Here is a 22,341-nt window from a genome sequence, read left to right as displayed (position 1 = left end):
AACTAGGGTAAGAGAGGTTGAATGGAGAGGGGAATGGAAGCAAAACAACCCAGGTGATCCATCATTCCTATTCAAGAGTGGCTTTGCAGAGCATGTCCTAGCTGTGTGACCTCGAGCGTGCCGAACTGCTCAAGCCTTCTCTTTCTTTAACATCGCATGGTTGCGATGAATGGGAGCATAATGCACATCAAAGTGCATCAGAGTGGAACTGCACTTCATTGGGGGTTCAGGTCCCAAAGTCATCACATAAGGTGAAATAGAGTTGTATTCCAATCCCCAGGATCTGGGCCTTAGAGCTCAAAGGCCAAGAAACAATGTCTCTCATGTTCAGGCTGTAGTCTCCTTTTCTCTGAGATCGTGCAGGTCAACGGCAAGTTAGAAGAGGAGGTGAAAAAAAGCCACATTGCAAAATAAACAGTTGTTTTGGTTTTACTTTTTCCTCCCATCCTACTGAGTGTATAGAGTTGAACTTGTGTAATTAAACACCTGTGTGCTGTGATGACTCTGTAAAAAATAAATATTATATACCTCTTAAGGCTGTCCCTACAACTTAAGATTTAAGTGGACCATGCCATTCAAATTTCCTAGCTTGAAGGTTATAGCGGTGCTTCTCAAACATTACTGTGCACACAGATCTTCTGGAGATCTTGTTAAAATACAAATTCTAATCCAGTAGACCTGGAATGGGGCCAGAGAGTTTGCATTTCTAACTGGCTCCCACATGATGTCGATGCTGCTAGTCCAAGGACCACGCTTTGAGTAGCAAGAAGGTAAAAAGACATGTTTTGAGATGAGAAGAAAAAAAATCAACAGGCAGGTAATAGAGGCAGATGATTCCCCTCTGAAAATTCTGAAAATGTAGAATTTTACATTCAATCTCTGACACAATTGATGATGGGAAGCGGAGAGCTTTTACTTTCTACTAGTAGAAAGGTCATTCATTTTCTAAAGAAGAAAGGGGATTCTCAGTGTCTCACCATTCTTTGTCGGATCGTAGTGGGCACAGCCAACAGCAAGCTTCTCCAGCTGAGCACAGCACCTCCATCTCCCATCCATCCAGAAATTAGGATGATACTTGGGCACCAAACTGTTATTATTCCTTGTTTCTGAAAAGGGTTGGCACCAGGAGAAGAGTTATTTTCAGATCAATCGATCTAGGCCACCAAACTTCTAGCTCCTTGAAACTGGACCCAGCTGTGTGAGCTGGAGTGACTAGTACTCAGAATAGTCAGAAAAATGGCCCCTTTCCCTAAGTACACACATTCATGGTGGGGTGTGTGTTGGATTTAGGTATCAGCAGATTCAGGCTCATGTCTGGCTTTGACTCAAGTTAGTTGTGTGTCCTTAAGTTGGGCAAAACCCTCACCTGAGCCTCGGTGTCCCCACTTTGCAATGAGATTATTAGATAGGGTTAGTGGACCTACAAAAGTGCCTTAGAGGTAATGGAAAGACTAAGTAGGTGAGATCCCCTCCTGCATCTCTCCCACCTTCAACCACAACAACTTTGCTTCTATCCCTTCTAGATCTGTGGTTTCAAAGTAAGATTATGGCAGGAAAAGAAAAAGAAAGAGACTCTCCTGCTGAAAAAAGAAAAAAACAAATATAAAAACTGGAGAACTAGATAGATTATCTTTCATGTTTCTTCTAGCTTTAACTTCCTATGAGTGAAACGCCTTCACAGAGGGAGAACGGACGGTGTACATAGTTGGGGCTCTTTCGATTACTTTTTACTTTAGTGTTTGTCTCATGACTGTTACACTTGAGAGTTTTTTTTTCAGTTTACCCAGCACTTGCTTGTTTACATCCCATTTGAGACTCACAATAACCTTGGAAAAAGATAAGATTTGCATTTTTATTCTTATTTTTCAGATAGAGGCAATGTGGCTCCTGAGGTTCCAAATGGTTTGCTTACCCTTAGTCCCCATAACTACTTAGAGACATTAATATTTGAACTCAATTCTCCTGCAAATCCAGGGCTTCAGGCTAAATAACAATAATAACAGTAATACTGATTGAGTGCTTTTTTTGGGGTATTGTCCTAAATGTCTGATACATCATAACTCATTTAGTTCACACAATAACCCTATGACTGTTATTAGTCAGAATTTATAGCTGAGGGAATGGAGACACTGAAAAGTCAAGGAACTTGCTCAAAGCTACACACTAATAATTGGCAGAACTGGGATTTTCACCTTGGCAGCCTGGCTCCACATCCCATGCACCTAAACTCAGTGCTGTCTCAAATTATGTTGTCAGGAAGGCTAACCTTAAGAAATACCTTTACCGATGATCAGAAAACATTTTAAGCTAGCTAACGTTTATGGAGTGCTGACTACGGTCCAGGTTCGTCCCAAGGGCTTTACTCACAGCAGTTCTGGAGGTAGGTACTATCGTTAGTATTCCCTCTTCTCTCCTTTTTTAAAAGTAGATGAAGAAACTGAAGCACAGAGCCTTTGAGAAAGTCGCCCAAACCCACATAGCTAGTAGAGGAAGAGTCAGGATTCAAACTCAGGTCTTCTAACTCAAAAGTCTATGCTGGAGTTATCTTATTCTTCATACCGCATCAGGAGTCAGCAAACTTTTACTTAAAGGGGCAGATAGTAAATATTTAAGGTATTGCTCAACAACAGGAAAAATCAATACTCTACGTAGGTACTTATATAACTTTTTAAAATGGAATCATTTAAAAATATAAAAATCATCTCTAGCTTGGAGCCTTACAAAAACAGGTGATGGGCTGGGTTTGACTGATCCTCCCCTGTACTTGTTGTTGCCTCTTGGGCCCAGGTTGAAAAGTTGGGACCTTCCACCAACACCAAAAGGGAGAAATGTTTGACTATCAGCTGTCTTTTATTCTGCTGTCGTACCCAAGCCAAGTGGAAGATCAAGAGGTCTCAGGGACTCAGTCACACAGGAGGTTAATTACCTTCTTTAAGAGCCAGCACCCAGCGCTGCCTGCTCTCGCGGTCTGGAGCAAACACGTACAGGAGGTAGTTGTCATGCACAACCTAAAGACATACACAGAGTTCAAGGTGAGCAGCACACCCAGAGATGGATGACTGGCAGCAGGCCAGTCTAGCTTACTGGGCTGAGTATGGGGTCTCTAAGATATCACTAAATTAAAAGAGCTGGAGAAAGAGTTCTCTTGACAGCAAGTTTATTTCTCATATTAATTTTTTAGTAGTTAAAGAAAATCTTTCTGGCATATGAAAGAGTAAGATATTAGATGACAAATGTATAATTGGGATTTTAAAAACTTCTCGTTTTGAAATAATGTTAAGACACACAAGAAGTTCCAAAAATAGTACAGAGTTCTTATGTAGTTTTATCCACTTTTCCCCAGTGAAAACATTTTATATAACTACTGTACATTTTCAAAACCAGGAAATTGACACTGGTCCAATGCTATTAACTAGATTGCAGATCTTTGAATTTCATGCACTCATGTGTAATTTTTCATGCACTCATGTGTAATTAGAATTTTAATGACAGGAAAATACATGTTATTCCTTTTACTTTCAGGCCTAAAATTTCCATCTCATGTAAGTCACCGTTCTAGTAGGAAAAGTCTTTTTCTATGCCACATTAAAAGTAGAATATTTACCCCTCAGATTGGCAGACGAGAACGATACCCTATGATGTGCAAGGAGACAGCCACTACCTTAGAGTCACAAATGCCAAGATTGGTAATAAGACTTAGACAATGTCGCGGCCTAAAGACTAAAGATACCCTCCACCAGCTCTGTCCAACAGAACTTTCTGTAGCGAAGGAAGTGTTCTATTATCTGTGCTGTCCGACATAGCACCTACTAGCCACATGTGGCTATCAAACACATGAAACGTTCATTCATTCAGTGTAGCTTAGTGTGACTCAGGAGCTGAATTTTCAATATCATTTCATTTAAATTAATTTGCATTTAAATTTAAACATCCACATGTGGCCGGCTGGTGGCCACTAGGACAGAAACAAGTCCAGAGAGTTCTCAGATTTTACAATCTGATTCTTTTTATCCCAGAACCTCCAAGTAATTTCTAACCAAAGATTGCAATCGGTTGCCCCAAGTCATGAGTAAACTGCACTTAAAGAACATTCAGCTTGGGGCCCTTAGTAGTTTTCCCTCTTCCCGTAGGAGGAGAGTAATTAGGACTTTCTTTGAGGTCGGGAAGACATAAGGGAAAAGAGAATGAGGAACGACAACTTTTTCAAGATTTTGTACTTAATCTTTATTGAATGAATGAGTGAATGTGTAATTGATTGAAAGAACACAGCAGCTTTCTTCTGGTCTTGGTGTAAGTTCTAACCCTAGATCAGAGCCATCCTATCCGCCTTCAATTACAATGACTGAGGATTTCGACCATCATACAAGGAAAGAGGAGCTAGTCCCCTTAGGCATGATGGACTTACCTGAAATGGGTATTTATAGTGGCAAGGGATGCTAATGTCACTTTTCACAATCTCAACACATTTGATTCGGGAGAGTTCAATGGAGCCCTTCAACGTGCGCTTTTTCTGTGGGGAGAAAAAGCCCATTCCATTTAAAAAGAGAGAAGACAGTATTTTTAACCAGGTTGCTTGCAGAGATCCATTACTAGATAAAACCCATTAGTTTTGTAAATCCACCCCCCACCCCCTCACCGCTCCAATATCCAGAAGCCACTTTTTTGCTCCCAGTGCCTGAGAGGGACACTCTGAGCAGACTCCTAGGAGAACATGCTCTTTGAATCATTTTTCCCCAATGGGACTAATTCCATTAGTGGGCTATCAGGCTCTATGGAAGGCCAGTTAGGAAAAACTTTTAGAGATCAGAAGTCTTTCACAGGTGCCTAGAATTGGGCTTCCATTGAGAATAGAGTTTAATTCAGCTGTGGAACCAGTTGCAAAACATTTCATTATATCTTATCCTTTAGAAAAAGGTAGCAATGGTGGTGAATTGGACAAAAGTTTGAAAAGGGCTAAGTTCAAAGTTGGGCTCTGTCTCTAACCAGCTCAATGACCTCGGGCAATTCATCTAACCTCCTTGAACTTCAATTTCCACATCTGATAAGCAAAGATAGTAAGACTTACCTTTAAAGGTTGATTTGAAAATAAAATTAAAATATGTAAGCAAATTACCTGGCTTATAATGGATGCTCTCAATAAAGGGTACCGCCCCCCCAATTAAGGAGATTAAGGAAGTCCTATGGCAAGAGAGTTGTGATATACGAGTGTGCTAGGTGAGTATTCAGGGAACCATGACACCATCGAATTCTTCAGAAGTGAGATCAGTCTTTATTTTCTATTTTTTGATACCCAGCCTGGTCACTTGTCTTTGCTTTAGTAGCTGAGGCATAGAACTGAGATGAAAAAAGTCAAGATGTGAGAATTAGTTTCTATCGGATACAAGGAAGCTTTCTTTTTAAATTTTCTTTATAAAAATGATTATTTTTGAAAGTACAAAATTTATCCATGGTTACTGTAACAACAACAACAACAAGAAAACCAGTATGAGGTACAGGAAGAAAACATTTATAGTGTCATATTATCCTGCCCTTCTCCGTAACCCTGACGCAGTCAAGGTTAACCATTGGAATGCCTTTGTCTTTCCCACACACATTCGTAGAATATACACGATACAAACGAAAACGAGCATCTGCTCCACATAGTGGTCCACAACCGCTTTGTAATCTAGCGATGTACGAACAGGTCAGACTTCCCTTAAAAACCTCTGAAACATATGCCCTTTGGACTCAAACTACCTTCTCATTTAGAGCCTTCCACAGCTAGATCCTGCCCATAATCATAGTCTTTGGAATGGTTAATCTGCAGAAGAGTACAGGGAAGCTGCCTTTTCGACAACCATCTGCAGCTCCGGGTAAACAGGGAGTCTGAGCTTTGAGGTTATCTTGTTTTCAGACTTGTGTTGGGTTATTTCCTTAGTAGTACGCACGGTGAAATGCAACAAAAGCTTATGGCGGTAATACGGCAACACCATTTGTAGACAGTTTTGTCCTTGGAACCCACTAAGTCCTGTGCTCCCAGAGAGTAAAGACCAAGACATCTGTTACCCTATCCCCAAGATGTAGCATGGTGGCTGGTCCACAGAAAGCGCTCAGTTGGGATGATATGAATGAAGGGTGACAAGTTGGAACCCAGTTTAAATAGTATCAATCAGATTTAAGACTAATGCACTTAGCAATTCAGGAAATACTTATTGCGGGCCAGCTATGAGCTAGCTGGGCACTGCTCTGAGGGCAGGAAATAGAGGGGTGAATGCGGTCGACTTTCTCATGGAACTCACAGTCAAGTTGGGAAGGCAGGCTATATAAACCGGTGCTATAAAGAAAACAGAAGAGGTCGGTGTGATCTACTCGTGGTCAGAGCAGGCCTCTCTGGAGAGAGAGCATTTGAGATCAGGAAGTTGAAAAAGGAGCCAGACATGAGAAGGTCTGGATGAATGAGCATCCTAGATAGAATGAACAGCAAGAACAATAGCCCTAGGGTAGAAAAGTTCTGGATAAGTGTTGATTGTCAATGGCCTGAGATCAACAGTATCAGTGTATAAAATGGAGGTAAATAGAAACTGGAGTCGTGAATAGGGATAATAATTCCATACGAAATTCTAAAGTAGGGCTATCCAATAGAAACATAATGTCAACCAAATATGTATTTAAAATATTCTAGTAGCCACACTAAAAAAAAAGCAAAACAAAACAAGTAAAATTAATTTTAGGAAGATATTTTGTTTAACCCAATACGTATATCTAAAGTATTATCATTTCCACATGTAATCACCATAAAAAAGTAATTACTTTTTTATTCTAAGTCTGAAATCATGTATTTTACAACACGTCTCAATTTGAACTTGCCGCATTTCGAGTGCTCAGTAGCCATACATGGCTGATGGCAGTCTTATTGGATAATATGGCTTCAAGATCTCCAAGGAAGACTTCTCCTCTAAACTCAGATGATCCCCTTGATTTGTTAATATTTGTCGAACTCAAGCATGGATTTAAAAAGACATCTGTGCCTTAACTGTCAGGTGAGCCTGCCATCAGGTTTGTTCTTCTGTTGGTTGGATTTCATGTTCCACAATCAAAACTCAGTCTCATTCCCAAATGAGTTCTCTGGTTCCCTTCTCACAATCCATCCTGCTTCGTCAGTCTCTCCAAAGGCCTTCAGGCCGTTCTCTCTCTTAGTAAGATTTGATGCTGGTAAACAACAGACCAGCTGTGCTTCTCCCCAGCCAGGCACCGAGGAGCAGCTGGTCAGCTAGCTAAACATAGTTTCTTCTCTGGGAAATGGTGATTGCCTGTAATCATCTCAAACAACTGCACTATTTCTGAAAAATGCCAGGGTAAAACCTTCCAAGGAAATAAAACAAAAGCCACCAAAGAAAGAGAGACACCAAGTAAAACATGCCCTCATTCTTCTTTGTTATTCCAGCTATATCACTTGGGATAAAAGTCACAAGATTTCACTTGGCCTTGTCTCTTGGCCATGTTCAAAGCTGCACTCAACATTCCAAAGCTTCACGCTGGACATCTGACATGTGTCCAACAAAACCCAGAAGGAAGCCGATACCCACAGGTTTGTACAAAAGCAAGCTTGTGCAAGAGACTTTTATATCTCCTTTTTCTTTTTGTTACTATATTGTATGCGATAGAATTTTGTGTCGCGACTTTCAAAAAGAGATGCAGGAAAAAAATAAAAGATGATAATGTTTTTGAGCATTTCCTATGCTTCAGGCATTCAACGCACCATCTTATTTAATTGCGACCCCCATTTTACAAGTGAGGAAGTTAAGGTTCAGAGGGGACGAGTTTCTTAATAATAGAAGAGCGGCACACAAGTTCAACTCTGTAACTCCAGAGCCTGAGCGCTGAATGACTACGCTTCATGGCTTAGCACTTTTCTCGACTTTCCACAGGAAACTTTCATTCTCTAAACCCAACACTGAACAATCAATGGTGTGACCGATTTCTTCAAGCCATGACCCAATAGAGATTTGTTTCTGCCGCATGTGGTCATGCAATACTTATGCTGGATTTCAAATGGGGACATTTTGTCTAGTTCCTCTTCGCTCCATAATGTTGGCTCTTTGGCTGCTTGGCTAGTCCAGCCGAGAGATCAGTGAGAAGTTACATGTCTGATATCCATGAAAGAGGACACCTCTACCCTTCTAGAAAGCAGCAGAATGTGAGCTCTCTGCTCTGATGAGGGAGACTGGAATGGAAATGGAGCTTTGCAACCTGAGGCAAGTGTCTCAACTTCTCAGTTGTCCCCCTCCCCCTATTTTTTTAAAGTGGGAATAATAATAGTCCCTGAATCATGGGTTAATTTAGAGGGCTTAAAAGGATGACATAAGACTGCTAGCAAAATAAAACCATTCAAATGATAAACCCATCACTCCAATGTTTCTTTCCTTTCCTTCTCCAAATGCTGCCCATAAAACAAGACCTGGTTCTCCTGTCTTCATGTGCCCACATTTTCTTTGGGGATTTTCTTTCAGGCAAATATGTAACCTGGAACCACCATTTGGGAAGATAATATTAATTTTTAACTGGTGGTATTGGTGATTTTGACATTCTTGAGTCATTTGTTTATTTTGCCAAGTAATTGTAAAATCAGAGCAAAACCATGAAAAGGTTCCTGGTCTTCCCAACTGTGTCACATGAGCTCTCACTTTGTAAATTCGAGGACTTTAGCTTTCTGCTTCCTCTCCCACTCTCCTGTCAAAACCTTCCTCAGTCATTCACCAAAGGCTTAACTGACTGATAGCTTAATGTTTAGCTTGTTTCAGAGGAGTCTGGACTAAAATAGTACGTATTAGAGGACTTAAGCCAAGAGGAAACTTTGATAATGGAATTTCAGGCATTAGCTGAGAGAGCATCTTTTAAAGGGAACCACCAAGGGGAGTAACTTTCCCTGGGTCACACTATAAATGGAGCTACTGTTGCCTTTATCAGCATTTCTTTAAGACTAGGAAATCTTTCTAATGATGATTTTAACAAAGTATTTCAAATTTTTTGCACATTGCCTCTTCTGGGAGGTAGTAGAGCCATTGTTCCAATTTGAAGTCACACAATGACACAATTGAAATTAAAACTGATGTGTGAAATGAAACTTAAGTGATTGATTGGGGGGTTGTTTTCCTCACCCCTGGCAGAATGCAGCATATCAGTTCTAACAATGGTTTTAAGGGGTCTTCCTGAATTCTAATTTCATCTCTTTTGTAAAACTTGCTAGAGGCAACCCATGAATTCCTTCCCAGTCTCCTAAGTCACTCAGCCTGCTGTCTTTTATGACAAAATGAACCCTTGTGCTACAGGGGAGAAAGGCGGAGATTTGGAAAGAGGAAAAGCCATGGTTTGTAGGCTTGTGATGACAGGCAACACTGAGCAAGTTGTCTCGGTTCTAAACTTAATTCTCTTAGCTCTTCTTAGTTCTTTTATTTCTTCAGGAGTAACAGGGATGCTGAGAGCGGCAGCTCAGGGTTATTATCTGACCTGCACTACAGGAAGAGACCTAACATGTTGCTTTATACCCAATAAAGATATGATCATTACTTTCTCCGTGGAAAAAGAAGCATCATCTAAAACAGACATGCATCTTGTAATTAGCTGTTGCTGATTCCTCCCCTCCCCAACCCATCTTCACCTGAACCTACCACCACTAAACTTGGAAGTTTAGGGAAGATCTGGAACTAAGATAGCTGATTTTGAGGCTCCTGGACCAACTTAAAGCCAGGAAACTATGACCCATCCCACACCTGCCTTCTTTTCTTTCCTCTTTTCCCCAAGACCTTTGAGTCAGAGTGAAACCAGAGTTAACTGGCTCTCCCGACCTCAGCTTTTCACACTGTGGTTCACTATGGGGCTGGCTGTGCTGTGGGGAAAACACTCTAGCTTTCTTTAAAGTCTGCTATCTTGTCAGTAGCAGCACCCCTGACTACTTAGAAGGAAAAAATGAGGATTTTACAAAAAAAAAAAAAAAAAGAAAAGAAAAGGAAGTGAACTCTCATACAGTTTCCAGAGGGCCATGAAATTTTAGGCATCTGTTAAAATTATGAATGCATTTTCTTGCAAGAAACTACTAAGAGCAGATGCTCATGGGAGTGATCCTGAGATCAGGGACAAGGAAGTAGAAAGAGACTTTACTTTTCATCTCATATCCTCCTGTACTGTTTCATTGTTTTACCATGAACATGCATTTCTTTTACTGTATTTTAAAACAGTTAACTAAAATATATAAATACATTTCCCTTGTAAGATTTATCCTACAGAAACATTTGTTCAAAATGTATAAAGATGTAGAAAAAGTGATGTTCATAGTGGCATTATTACAGTAAAAAAAAAAAAAACTAGAGAAATTTGAACATTCATCAAAGACAAATGGTTAAATTAGTTGATGATTCATCCACTTTGTGTCTATTCTGTAGCCACCATCAAAGAGGGACAAAAAATATATAAATGTAAAAAGCAGGTTTAGAGCAATAGATGAAGCATTATCTCATTTTTGGGAAAAGATAATGAAATATATATTAGTTTATGCAAAACTCAAAGAAATAGTACAAGAAGAAATACTGCTAACCCTGGCTCTCCCTTCTAGGCGATATGGCAGACTTTTGCAATGTAAGTGAAATATTTCTATATCTGAAGTTTTTACAGCGAGCATGTAAATTTACTAAGCAGGAAAATGAAACTAATATTTAAAGCTGTCAGAAAATTTTAAAACACTACAGTGTAATACAGATTTGGCAGATGACTAGAGGAGAAAGGTAAGAGGTACACATCAAATGCTGGGTGTGCAGAATGATGCAGCTCTTTGCACTTGTAACCTCATGACCCCAGTAAGCAGTAAGCAGCAGCCAGGCAGCACCTGTTACCAGCTCTTTTGAATCCATGGAGGTTCAAGTTCATGACAGGTCCTCTCATGTTCTTCTTGAGTAATAGCTATTTTCTTCATAGTTTCTAATAAAGCAACTCTGTGTTTTTATGTGGGTATATTTATCTTAGAAGTGAAGCAATAATTTAGGAATAATTTCCAAGCCTCGTTTATATTAATAAAGATATTAGCGATCCTAGCTTTTAGAAAGCGTATTTGTTTGCAAAAGTGGGCAGAGAGAAAAGGACTTATGAACTAAATGGTATGTACCAGTATAAAGCTTATTTTGTCTCTCAGTGTCTCTGGTTTATGAAAGCTCTTTCAAAGCCCTCCTTATTTCCAGAATATTGATATGAGATTTTTAATGAGCTTGAAAGAGTATATTTTTGTATCTACTTTTCAAGCACTGGACAGTCAGTAGCCAAAGTATGTAAATTCATACCAGTTTCATTGTATTTCAGGAAATAACTCCTTGCACAGAGGTGATGTTCAATTAATATTTATTAATCGATTGATTGAAGAACAACAGGTAAGACCAAATAAAGTGTTATTTGTGGACCTAAGACAAAACTCTTAATGTAAATAATTTGAGTAAGATTCCCAGAATGATTGGACAATGGATAAAAATCTCTTGACAATGAGAAGGTAAGTTAAAACTCGTCTGCATAAAGGGTTTATCTAATAGCTAAAGAGCTCATACAAATTATTAAGGAAAATACTAATAATATTATAGAAAAATGGGCAAAAGGTATGTGAAAAGATGCTCAAACTCACTATAGTAATAGAAATACAAATAAATTATACTGTGACATCTTTTTTTTAAAAAAACTGTCAGACTTGGTGTTGGGGAGGTTTTGAGAAAATATCTCACACATGGCCCTGGGAAGTGTTTATTGGTACAACTTCTATGGAGAATAATTTGGTCATGTTCAAAAAAACATGAACTTGTCAAAACCAGATTTATCTATGTACCATCTTGTATGTGCCTAGTGGTAACCCAATTTAGAAAATACTTAATCGGATCATTGTACATGAAACTGGTCACAGTATAAATTGTGAGAAAGGGCAGATTTGGTGTTAATGCCCTCAATCCTACTTTCAAGGCCCCTAGTCCTGGCTGACACCCCTGACATGGTGATCTTCCTATATTGCCACTCTGGGTATAGCATTCCTAGGATGTAATTCTCAGGAGTGCCCAGTGAGGGCTAGTTGTTATTATGATAAGCTAGTTTGGTAAACTAAACAGAGCTGAGGCTTATACAGTACTTTTTCTTAGCAGAGGTCACTTCAGGAACAGAGCCTCAAGTTTACAAGTTCAAGAGCTCATTTTTGTCACCCATAGAGTCCAAGTGGACAGAAGCACATTCTGCATAATCACAAGAGACTGGCAAATTCACACACTCACAGTGGAAAGTGAATTTCAGGGAATTCTCACAGAAGGAAATTCTAGTTGGACAACCAGAGAGTTATCAGTAAAGGACACAGAGAGCTATCAGAATGTAGGATCAAGGTACGGAAAATTACTAATCCCAAAGCAAGCTGTTGCTTTTACACTTATCGCCACTATTGTGACTTTGGGCAAATTGTATAACTTCTCACTTGCTTCCTCTCTGAAATAGAATTTGACTTTTATCCTTTTGCAAGAATTGTGAGGATTAAATGAGAAAATTCATAGGAACGCGGTTAGTCCTCTCCTGGTGGAGATTGCTAGTTACTGCTGTTGATGATGTGCTGTCATTCAGGTAAGCTTGCTGGGCTAACTGGACCACGCACTCAGGACCTCTATTAGGCAGCGCTGAAAACTCACCAAGGGATCTTTGCCCCAACTCTCTCTTATCAGCCACCACAACTTCTATTACAAGATTTCTCAGATTCAAACAAGCTTAGATCTGAAAAGATCCATTGAAGAACATTTAACCTAACTTTAATATTTGTCCCGGGTGTGTGACCTAGAAAGAGATACTCAGCTTCTCTAAGCCTCTGCTTTCTCATCGATAAAATGAAGATAGCAATAGGACCTGCAGTGTGTGGTTATTGCGAATATTTATATGATACATGTAAAGCACTTAAGACAGTGCCCTGACACTCAGCAAGTACTCATTAAATATTGACCCTTATTATTTTAGATTTTACGTTGGTTACATCTGAAATGTCTGCCCTCTTTTCTAGGGTGTATCTTGGATATTGACAACATGCTTGTTTTATCAGCCACACAATTATTAATCATCTCTTAGATGTATTACTTCATGGAAAGTCATGATATGATATGAATTCATAAATAGACATGGAGATTAGCTAAATGCAAGATTAGCTAAATCTCCATGTCTATTTATGAATTCATATCATATCATCATTCAAAAAATGTGATCACAGTTTCTACTTTTTCGAGCTCCACTTTAGAGACCATTCAATCCAATCTGTTACGTTAGTGATGAGGCTTCAAGGTGAAATGACTTTCTAAATTGGCTCTTGCCTTTTCATTTCTACTATTCGATTTACACCCTGGGTAGACGGGTCATAGAATTGGAAAGAAGCTTGGTGATCATTGCAGATCAAGGGGGAGGCCAAGAGCATAAGGTTCTGGGCAGCCTCCATGTTCTCACTTCAACCAGAGCCCCTCTACTTATATCTGTTTCATATATTGAAATGAGGATGTCATGTATAATTTTGTACTAGAAAAGAGTTCCATGCTTTAGAAAGTTTGAAAACTACTGATCTAGTCTCATCCCTTGATATTATGGACAAGATACAAAATCTCAGATAGAATATGGGACTGCCCAAGGTCACCCAGGTTAATTAGTGCCAGGTCTCCATTCTATTAAACTATCATGTTGTTGCTTCCTCACCTTGTCCTACTTTTCTAGAATTACAGAATTACAGTCTGTCTGAGGCTTTCAGTCCTTTAAGCTCTATCTAAAATTAAAGCTGACCTCTATGGAGCAATCAAAAATGGCTTATGGGATACCCTCCTGGATTTCATTTACTTCTTAATAAAGACACTTGATGGGTTTATTAAGAGGCAAATGAAAGAGTTCATTCATGTGAACCTTTCAGATCCCCTAAGATGATCAACTAGGGAGATGATGTTTTGCAGAGTAGGAGGCTTTTTGGCACCCCTTAAATCCTACTACACAGTTGGTGGGTTCGTCTACATATATAATATGATTGACTTTAAATCAAATCATCTTCCCCATGTATAAAATATTACATATTTTCCCTTTCACCATAACATTCAAAACCTATAAAAATAGTGTACTTGAAAATCACCACAACGATGGGATGTTTTTGTTTTTATTAGCTCTTTCTTAGAAACATAATCTTCTCTCATGGTTCTGGTAGCTTGCGGTGGCCCTGTGCATCACATCAATCTCTTTGGAAGAGGAAGTAGCAACCCATGAGAGAGGCTACAAAGTGTTCTTATCCTATGACACCGTTATCTCACACATGGTACTCTATCTCATGGGGCTGATTTTAAAAAAGAGACAGTCCTGTGTTTGGTATACTATTATTTTCCAGTGTTTTCACTATATCCAGAAACAGACAAAAATGTCAAACAGCAGATGACAGATAAATTCGTTAATTTGTTCAGACACATAAAACAGATTGGCATATATCTGAAATGAACTAACTCGATCATTTAAAAAAATTATATATATGAGAAAATGCTTCCATGTAGATGTAGGGAAGTGTATATGCAAAAGAATATATGGAAAAAGGAGAATACGAATATTCATGCACTGTGATTATAACTGCATGTAAATTATGTCTGCATGAGAGAAAAGATTATTCTCATGGGGAACTTAAATTGATGTCTTCAGACAAAAGAGTAATGGAGAACATTTTGTGTGTAGTTCCATTCATTTTTTTTAACCGTATGGGGATATGAAGGTTTCTTGCTCTGTCTTTTGAGGTCAAAGTGGATTTAACCTGATTCTAACTTGTTTTTGGTCCTTGCTGCTATACACTGCCTGAGCTCAGCGTTGGTCATGAGGCAGGTTAGACATCAGGCATTTTTCCACCGAAACATGAAGTAGAATGATTCTGGACCAAGAACCCCCAGGGAGAGGGATGCTATAAGAAAGTTAAAACAAAATGACTGAAGGGCAACTCAGAGTTGCTCATAGCATACTCCACAATAGACCAGAATTCATCAATCTAGACCACTGCAGTAGCCTCTACTGGCTTCCTGGCTTCCACTCTTGCCCCTTGTATACTCTGCTGTCCCCACAGACATCAGATATAAATCGCTCCTCTGACCACTCTTCTTTCCAGCTCAGCCCCAGCTACTGCTTAGCCTTTCTATAAAACATACCGTAGTCTATACCTGCCCCATGTATTTATATACTTGCTTGTGTTGGTTTCCTTTACCGGCATGTATGTTTTTGAGGGCAGACACCTTGTTTCTGTTATTTACCACTCTTTTCTAGCATGTAGCACAGAACCTGGTACATAGTAGGTGCTCAATAAATGTTTCCTAAACAAATGAATGAATCTAAATATATCACAATAGAAACATTTCCTTGATAAAGTGTTAGGTAAAACAAACAAACAAACAAACAAATAAAAGCAAGCTTTGGGGGAGGAGGAGAGTCCTATATTTGAATTCACTCACCAAATATTTACTGATCACCCCTACATCTTGTGTTGTAGGAACCATCTCCTGGTTCCTACATGTGTTTCTCTGACCTATCTCTTAAAATTCCAACCACTTGAATCTTCCTCTTACTTGTTCAAAGCTAGGCTATAAACTACTGTCTCCAGGGAGTTCCTACAGCAAGGAATTTCCTGTTTGAAGTCTTATATTATTTGCTCTGTTCTCTCCTCTTTTGTCATTGAGCCTTGTTCTGTTAGGGATTCATTTGTGTAACTCTTACCTCTCCAACTATATCTCTATCTCTTGTTCTTCCTCCTTCATTCTTCCCTCCCACCCTCTTTTTCTTCCTTCCACAAATAATTAATAAGTAAATGGTATGTGTCAGGCACTGTCCTAGATATTGGTGATACCGACTTTAGCAAATTGGGTGCCAGCCCTCATAAAGCTTATGTCTAATGGAAGGTGGGGTGGAGGATGACATTCACATATTAATCATACTAATAAATGGGTAATTATAACTTTGGCATGTACTCTGAAGAAAGGGTATATATTGCTATGGCAGAGACTAACAAAAGGAGATGACATAGTCTAAGAAAATCAAGGAAGATGTCCCCAAGAAAATGACATTTAAAGTGGAGACCTTAAAGCTGAAGAAAGATAGAAGAAAAAGAGACATGAACTGAGACAGATGAGACCATGTAATAGATTACGATGTCCACTTTCAGAGAAAAGGGGACAACTACAGAGGGGACAAGTCGATTTCTGATAAAGGGCATCAGGACATGATCACTGTTACCATGTGAAAAGCTCCTGCTGGCTACTGTGGGGAGAATGGAGTGGCAGGGGGCCAGCGTAGAGTGAGTGCAAGGAGACACTTAGGAAGTGGTAGCGGTCCCAGGTGAGCCACCACCTGCCAACTCTGTGCTTCTTTCTGACCCACTGGCTGCTCCAGCAGGAGGAAAGAGCTTCCAGGCCCTGCTGCAAACTCTTGCACGTCTCAACAGGGGAATCAGGCATCTCGCACCAGAACTAAATACATGTTAAATTAAAAGGCTCAACCGGTATTACGATGACAATAAGCATGGCTCTTTAAAGTTAGAAAATAGACTTAAATTGCAGAACTACAGAATTTGGTCCTGAATAGGTAGAAGGATTATTTTTCATAAGATGTCTTAAATCTACAGAACTGTAGAGCTGCAAAGAACGTAATTTTACAAATGAGAAAAGAGAAAAAGAAGCTGAAACCCTGAGAGGGCAATGGTAGCCAGCATCACACATCTCATGATGCATGTATATCTCTCCCCTCAAACTTGTGTTTAGCCACAGAATAGAAGGAACCCAGAACCTTGACATTAATCTGACTTCGAAGACTCCTTTGATGTTTCTCTCACTTGGAAATAAATATGTTATCCCACTCTGCTGGCTCCTTCAGAGATATTATGATGATATAAATAACAGCTAATTTTGAACAGGTGCTTAGTAGGTGACAGGATTTATGCTAAGCACTTTATATATTAAGTTGAACTAAATGATATTGTCAATATCTGATCTTTTTTGATCTACCAAATGGTGATTTCAAATAGTTTCATCTAAATATGTTCTCTCCGTTACTCTTTACCAGCTTCCCATTAAGTGAATATTATTATTATTACACCTATTTTACCGATAGGAAGACTGAGGCTTTAATTTAAAACTAAAAAGTTTTCTTCCCACAAGTATAGTGATGTTCTTATTAATGGGTGATAAATAATACACTTGTGTGCAAATCAATGGCCTTAAATAATGGAACATACATAGGGCATGAGCATTAATAGCTCACATATCTTAAGTTTCTCAATGATTTGGAGTAAATTTCTAACCAATAAATTTTTATAAGATTTAAATAAATGCTTTTAAAAATGTTATTTATGAATATAAGCAACAGGCATTAAAAAATAAGAAATTCGATGTTCGTGCATTGTGTATCTGCTACATCTCACATAGAAATGTTAGAAACTATACTTAGAGCTCCCTAAAATGAATTAATTGTCCTGGAATTTTTCATTATGCTCAAATGAAGAAGCAAAGTGATTTTACAACATGGTCCTCATGCAAATTATAACCAAGACAATTTTGAATCAAGACCATTTGGTTATGTGATTATTTGCAAATAACACTGTCCTGAATTCACAACTAAACAGTTCACAAATCGCCATGCTGCTCGAAAATAATCAATACTAAGTAAATGAGATGGTGTTGTGTTGAGTCAGAAAAATAAATTGGCAAAAACTGTAAAATGAGCTTTGAAAAAAAAAATTAAAGGCAAGTGATTTCTCTTCCAATATGAACAAGAACTTCTAATATCCCACTCACAATAAGAAAAGTATTTACCAATGCCATGTGGTTTTTCATCTCCAAGTGATGAATCCTCCCAATTCAAAACTTGACTGCTGGCCCTCTATTAATTTAGTCAGCAAACACTTATTGAGTACCTATCAAAGGAGCCTCACGCATCAGTAATTCCATGTGCTTTCTGATTGATTGTCGATTGTTATTCTACGCATCTGCTGAAAGTATGTGTTTTCACTTCTAACGAAGAGGCAGTATTATTTCGCCTGAAACTTCGGCTCGGCGTCCACAGGCTCCATAATAGCCTGGCCTCACTCAGGACTCCATTTCACTGAACACTTCAAAGTCCGGTTCTCAAAACAATCCAAATTCAAGTCAGGAATCAGAGCACCTTTGATCCTAAGTGACCACCGAGCACCTAATGTTGTTTCCCCTTCAGTAAAACATAGGTGTAAACCCCTTGCCTTACTTCCTTAGTGATGGAAAAATAATACGATGCTTTAGTAAGAAATCAAACATGCTTGAAAAATTGCTGAGAAGGGTTAAACAGAAACAAAGGGTTTTTAAAGAAGAAAGCGATATTTGTAGGTGGCATTTCCAGTCCTTTCATTTTATAAAGGAAGAGCCTGACACAGGAGGTAGAGACGTTTGCCCATGCTCGCTCACTTAGAGGAAAGCCAAGTTTGGTCTCCAGAGCCCTCGTCCAGTGCTTTTTTATGCCAAACTACATTGTTATTATTCATGTTATTATTATTATTGATGTTAAGGAATCTAAGAATGTCTTTAGATTTATAAAAAGATTAAGTTAGCTAAGCAGCTGTAATCTTCTGGATAAGAACCGATGGTCTATACTGCATAACGGTTTGTGCAAAATAATCCTACTCTCCTGGGAACTTTTCCAAGGGATAAAGAGGTTTACCATTGCACCTTGCACATTTTGGACAATTCAATGCTCAGGGAATATTATTCCAAGATATCAAGCGAGCAATGACTATTGAGACAAATAGAATTGGAAACATAAAAATGTTGACACTGAACCTCTCATCTATTTCAGTTACCAGTTTCATTCATTATAAATTAAGGAAATGGGGTTAGATCATCACTCAGGTACCACAAATGCTAATATTTTATTAATCTATGCCCCATAAAGTTTAATATATTTCAAAGGAAGTGCAAATTCTATCCAATCATAACATTTGCCACACGAAATATTATAATTTAAAAATTAAACCTAAACTTGCAGGAGAAAAAAGCTGAAAAATGTTAAAATTAAATTTACTCTTGTAGAACTTTTAGAACTGAAATCACCTAATACGACCACCTCATCTCTTGACTTTTCTCCACATTCTCTTCTAATTTCTCTTATTGTACTTTTTAGGATTTTTTGACAAGCATATCTGTGTCCCTTGTGTCTTTATTTTATTCCATGTGCATCTTCATGATTCAGCCCAAGTCTAAAGAGCAAAAACTCTTTTTAATAAAAGACAAAACAAAGTGCTTACATACCCCATGACGGTCCTCAAAGTACGCCAGGCTGGTTTTGGTTAAAACAAAGAAGCGGACTTTAAAGTTCGAGGGAGAAGTTCTTCTCTTTTGTTGGGATTTTTTGATGAGTTGTTCTTCCAGAAGGATAAAGTTGTTCATGATCCAATTCTTGAAAAGTGATGCGCCTTGGGCATCACCCTTCCGCACAACCAGAGGAGATAGCTTCGGGGCAAGGAATGCAATGAGGAGGCAGTTACTCTTGAGAGAGTTGTTCTAAGGCAATTTGCCTCCAACGTTATCTCTCTATCAACGCTCAGTCAACATCACTGAGCTTCTCCTCTGATGTCAAAGGCTGTAACCACATCCTTTCAAAACTCACTCACAAAAAAGAGGCATAGGTAGAAAATATACATACCCTTTGCTGCAGAGTTTGGAAATGATGTTTGAAAAACTTTGGACTCAAAATAATATGAAGGATTAGAGTTTAATCTTTATAGTTTCTGGTTTAGCCCATCCAATAGTTAAGGCATGTAGCATAAGAGGTAGGAACATGGGCACTGGAGCCATTGGGCATAGTTTGTGTATTAGTTTCCTGTTGCTGCTGTTATCATAAACTCAGTGGCTCACAAATTTGTTATTTTACCATTCTGTAGTTCAGAAGTCCAAAATGGGTCTCGCTGGGCTAAAATCAAAATGTCAGCAGGGCTGGGATCCTTTCTGGGGGATCTCTAACACAGTGTCTCTGTTCTTGCCCTTTACAGCTTCTCAGACCATCCACGTTTCTGGTTCCTGGCCCTCTGCCTCCATCTTCAAAGCCAACAACAGTGGGTCATGTCCTCTCATCCCATACAGCTGTAAGCTCTTCCATACTTAAGGACCCTTGAAATGACCTTGGGTCTGCTGGATAATCTAAAATAATCTCCCTATTTTAAGGTCAGTTGAGGTTGATGAGTATATAATGGTGAGCAAAACCCCACATAGGCCTGACTATCATGAAGCTTCTAGACTAGTAGGGGAGACAGACATTAATTTACAAATTACCCTCCAAAATTTACAATTACAGCTGTCATAACAGGTATGAAGAGAAAGTGCCTCGCACATAAAAAAGGATGTTTAAGAAGAATGTGTTGAGTGAATAATCACTGAACTGGGTTGGACAATGAAGAGACAATGGTCATAAAACACTTAAGAGAAATATATTGAAGTTTATTTTTTTTAATTTAAATGAAAACCCATAGGAAATTCTCCACGCTACAAATGGATGATTGCTTTTCTATCCTGAAACTTAGTGGAAAAGTAGAAAATAAGTCCTTCAAAATGGCATAATAAACAAAGCATGCATGGGCTCTGAAGACAGAAAAAACTATATTAGAATCCCACCTTTCTTGCTTACTAAGTTGTTTCTCTTTTAGTGATGATCTCATCTCCTTGTTAAGGTTCTTTTGGGGACCGAATCCCACAAATTCTGTGAACTGTGGGTGCTGTGTATCTTGCCTTAGAATTAGTACATAGTTGAAATATAGTATGTGAATCCTACTTCTAGTGTGAAGTAAATAACCAAGAAATCTCAGTGTAAGCAGAGATGGCATATATTGGACAGGGATAAATAATGAAACAAAACAATCATTATTGCTGTATAGGATTGCAGTTATCAAAAATTGATTTTTAAATGTAAATTATTAGACTGCGGCTTAATTTTGTTTCGTATATTGGATGCCCCAGCATAATCAAGGCATTCAGGATGGTGGGGGAGGGGATACTTTAAATGATCCTCCTTCTCCCATCTGAAATTTTAAGACATGTGTGGAAATACACTGCCTGAAAGAGATAGTATTTTTTTATCTTTGGAATATGGGCTTGACATAGGGCTTGCTGTTTTCCTCAATCTATTTACTCTTTTCCTTTTCCTTGGTAGCTGACTCCTTGAAGATTATCCAGGCCTCTGTCCAGCCAGAATAAAGGTTACAATTTTCAGTCATGTAACTGTTTCTGGATAATGGAACATAGCAGAAGCAATGAGCACAACTTCCAAGAAATGTTTTTAACGGCAATCACCATATCCTTTTCATTCTCTTTTTCCTCTTTTCTGTTGACTAGAATGTGAATGTGATGGTTGGAGCTGGGGCAGCTCTTATATCATGAGGTGGAAATTATATATTGAGGACAATGAAGCATAAGATAGAAAGAGCATGGGGTCCTGGTGAGCTTGGATCCTCCATACCAGCTCGGGTGCACTTTTTTTTTTTAACATAAAGACAAATAGCATTCTATTCTCTAAATTCTTGTAATTTCGAAGTTGTCACAAACAATAAACCTAATTTAACTAATACAGCATTATATTCCAAATTGGACTGTAAACTTCTTTGAGAACAGTAGATTTATACCTGGTTTGTTCAGGTTGTAAGATTTACAGACTTCACAAAGTGTTTTTATGTGGGAAAGCAAAATACCATCAGTATCTATTGTGACAGGAGCCTTTCATTTGCTAAGTCTCCATGGAATGCAAGCATAAGTAATTTTATTCTCTCTCTCATAGCACCTTCAAATCCACTCACTGGGATTGGCTTTGTCCTTACATAAATGTAACCTAAGGACTCATGTTCTCCCTGTCACTTTCAGGAAAACATGCATAAAGATAAATAATCCCTTCGTGTTGCTTTAAAAAGTTCAATTTACAGGAGCCAAATTAAAGGAGCTCCCATTTGTCAAAGATGGAACAATTAGGGCATCAAAAAGAACAATAACTGCAATACTGCAATAAACTGAAGAATAGCCAACATGTTAAAATCATGAGTTCATAAGATACTTGAAGAAAAATCCCTACTCAGCCATAAGAAGAGATGAAATACTGCCATTTGCGACATGGATGGACCTTGAGATAATCATGCTAAGCAAAATAAGCCAGACAGAAAAAGCTGAAAATCACATGATATCACTTATATGTGGGATATAAACCTAAAAGCAACAAATGAACAGGACAAACAATCAGAGACTCATGGACACGGACAATAGACTAGTGGTTACCAGAGGGGAGGGAGGAGGGGGTGGGAGGAGGTAGACAGAGTAAAGG

At 38.7% G+C, this 22,341-nt stretch overlaps 1 protein-coding gene across 2 annotated transcripts in view; it reads right to left on the bottom strand.

The window, feature by feature from the left end:
- Nucleotides 1-19,566, bottom strand: part of ITK (IL2 inducible T cell kinase) — a 50,186-nt gene extending 30,620 nt beyond the window's left edge. The window contains exons 1-4 of one of the 2 annotated variants that reach the window (XM_039876527.1): nucleotides 19,293-19,566; nucleotides 4,406-4,510; nucleotides 2,927-3,008; nucleotides 978-1,106 (exon numbers count right to left, since the gene is read on the bottom strand). In XM_039876527.1, coding sequence (XP_039732461.1) covers nucleotides 978-1,106; nucleotides 2,927-3,008; nucleotides 4,406-4,510; nucleotides 19,293-19,430 — 454 coding nt within the window. In that variant the 5' untranslated portion in view covers nucleotides 19,431-19,566. The remainder of the gene's footprint in view (nucleotides 1-977; nucleotides 1,107-2,926; nucleotides 3,009-4,405; nucleotides 4,511-19,292) is intronic. The other variant, XM_039876526.1, reaches the window with a different exon arrangement.
- Nucleotides 19,567-22,341: the final 2,775 nt, after the last annotated feature.

Source organism: Pteropus medius, unplaced genomic scaffold (genome assembly GCF_902729225.1).
Source record: "Pteropus medius unplaced genomic scaffold, Ma_sr-lr_union100, whole genome shotgun sequence".
NCBI lineage: Eukaryota > Metazoa > Chordata > Mammalia > Chiroptera > Pteropodidae > Pteropus > Pteropus medius.
This window is presented reverse-complemented; position numbering and strand designations above follow the sequence as displayed.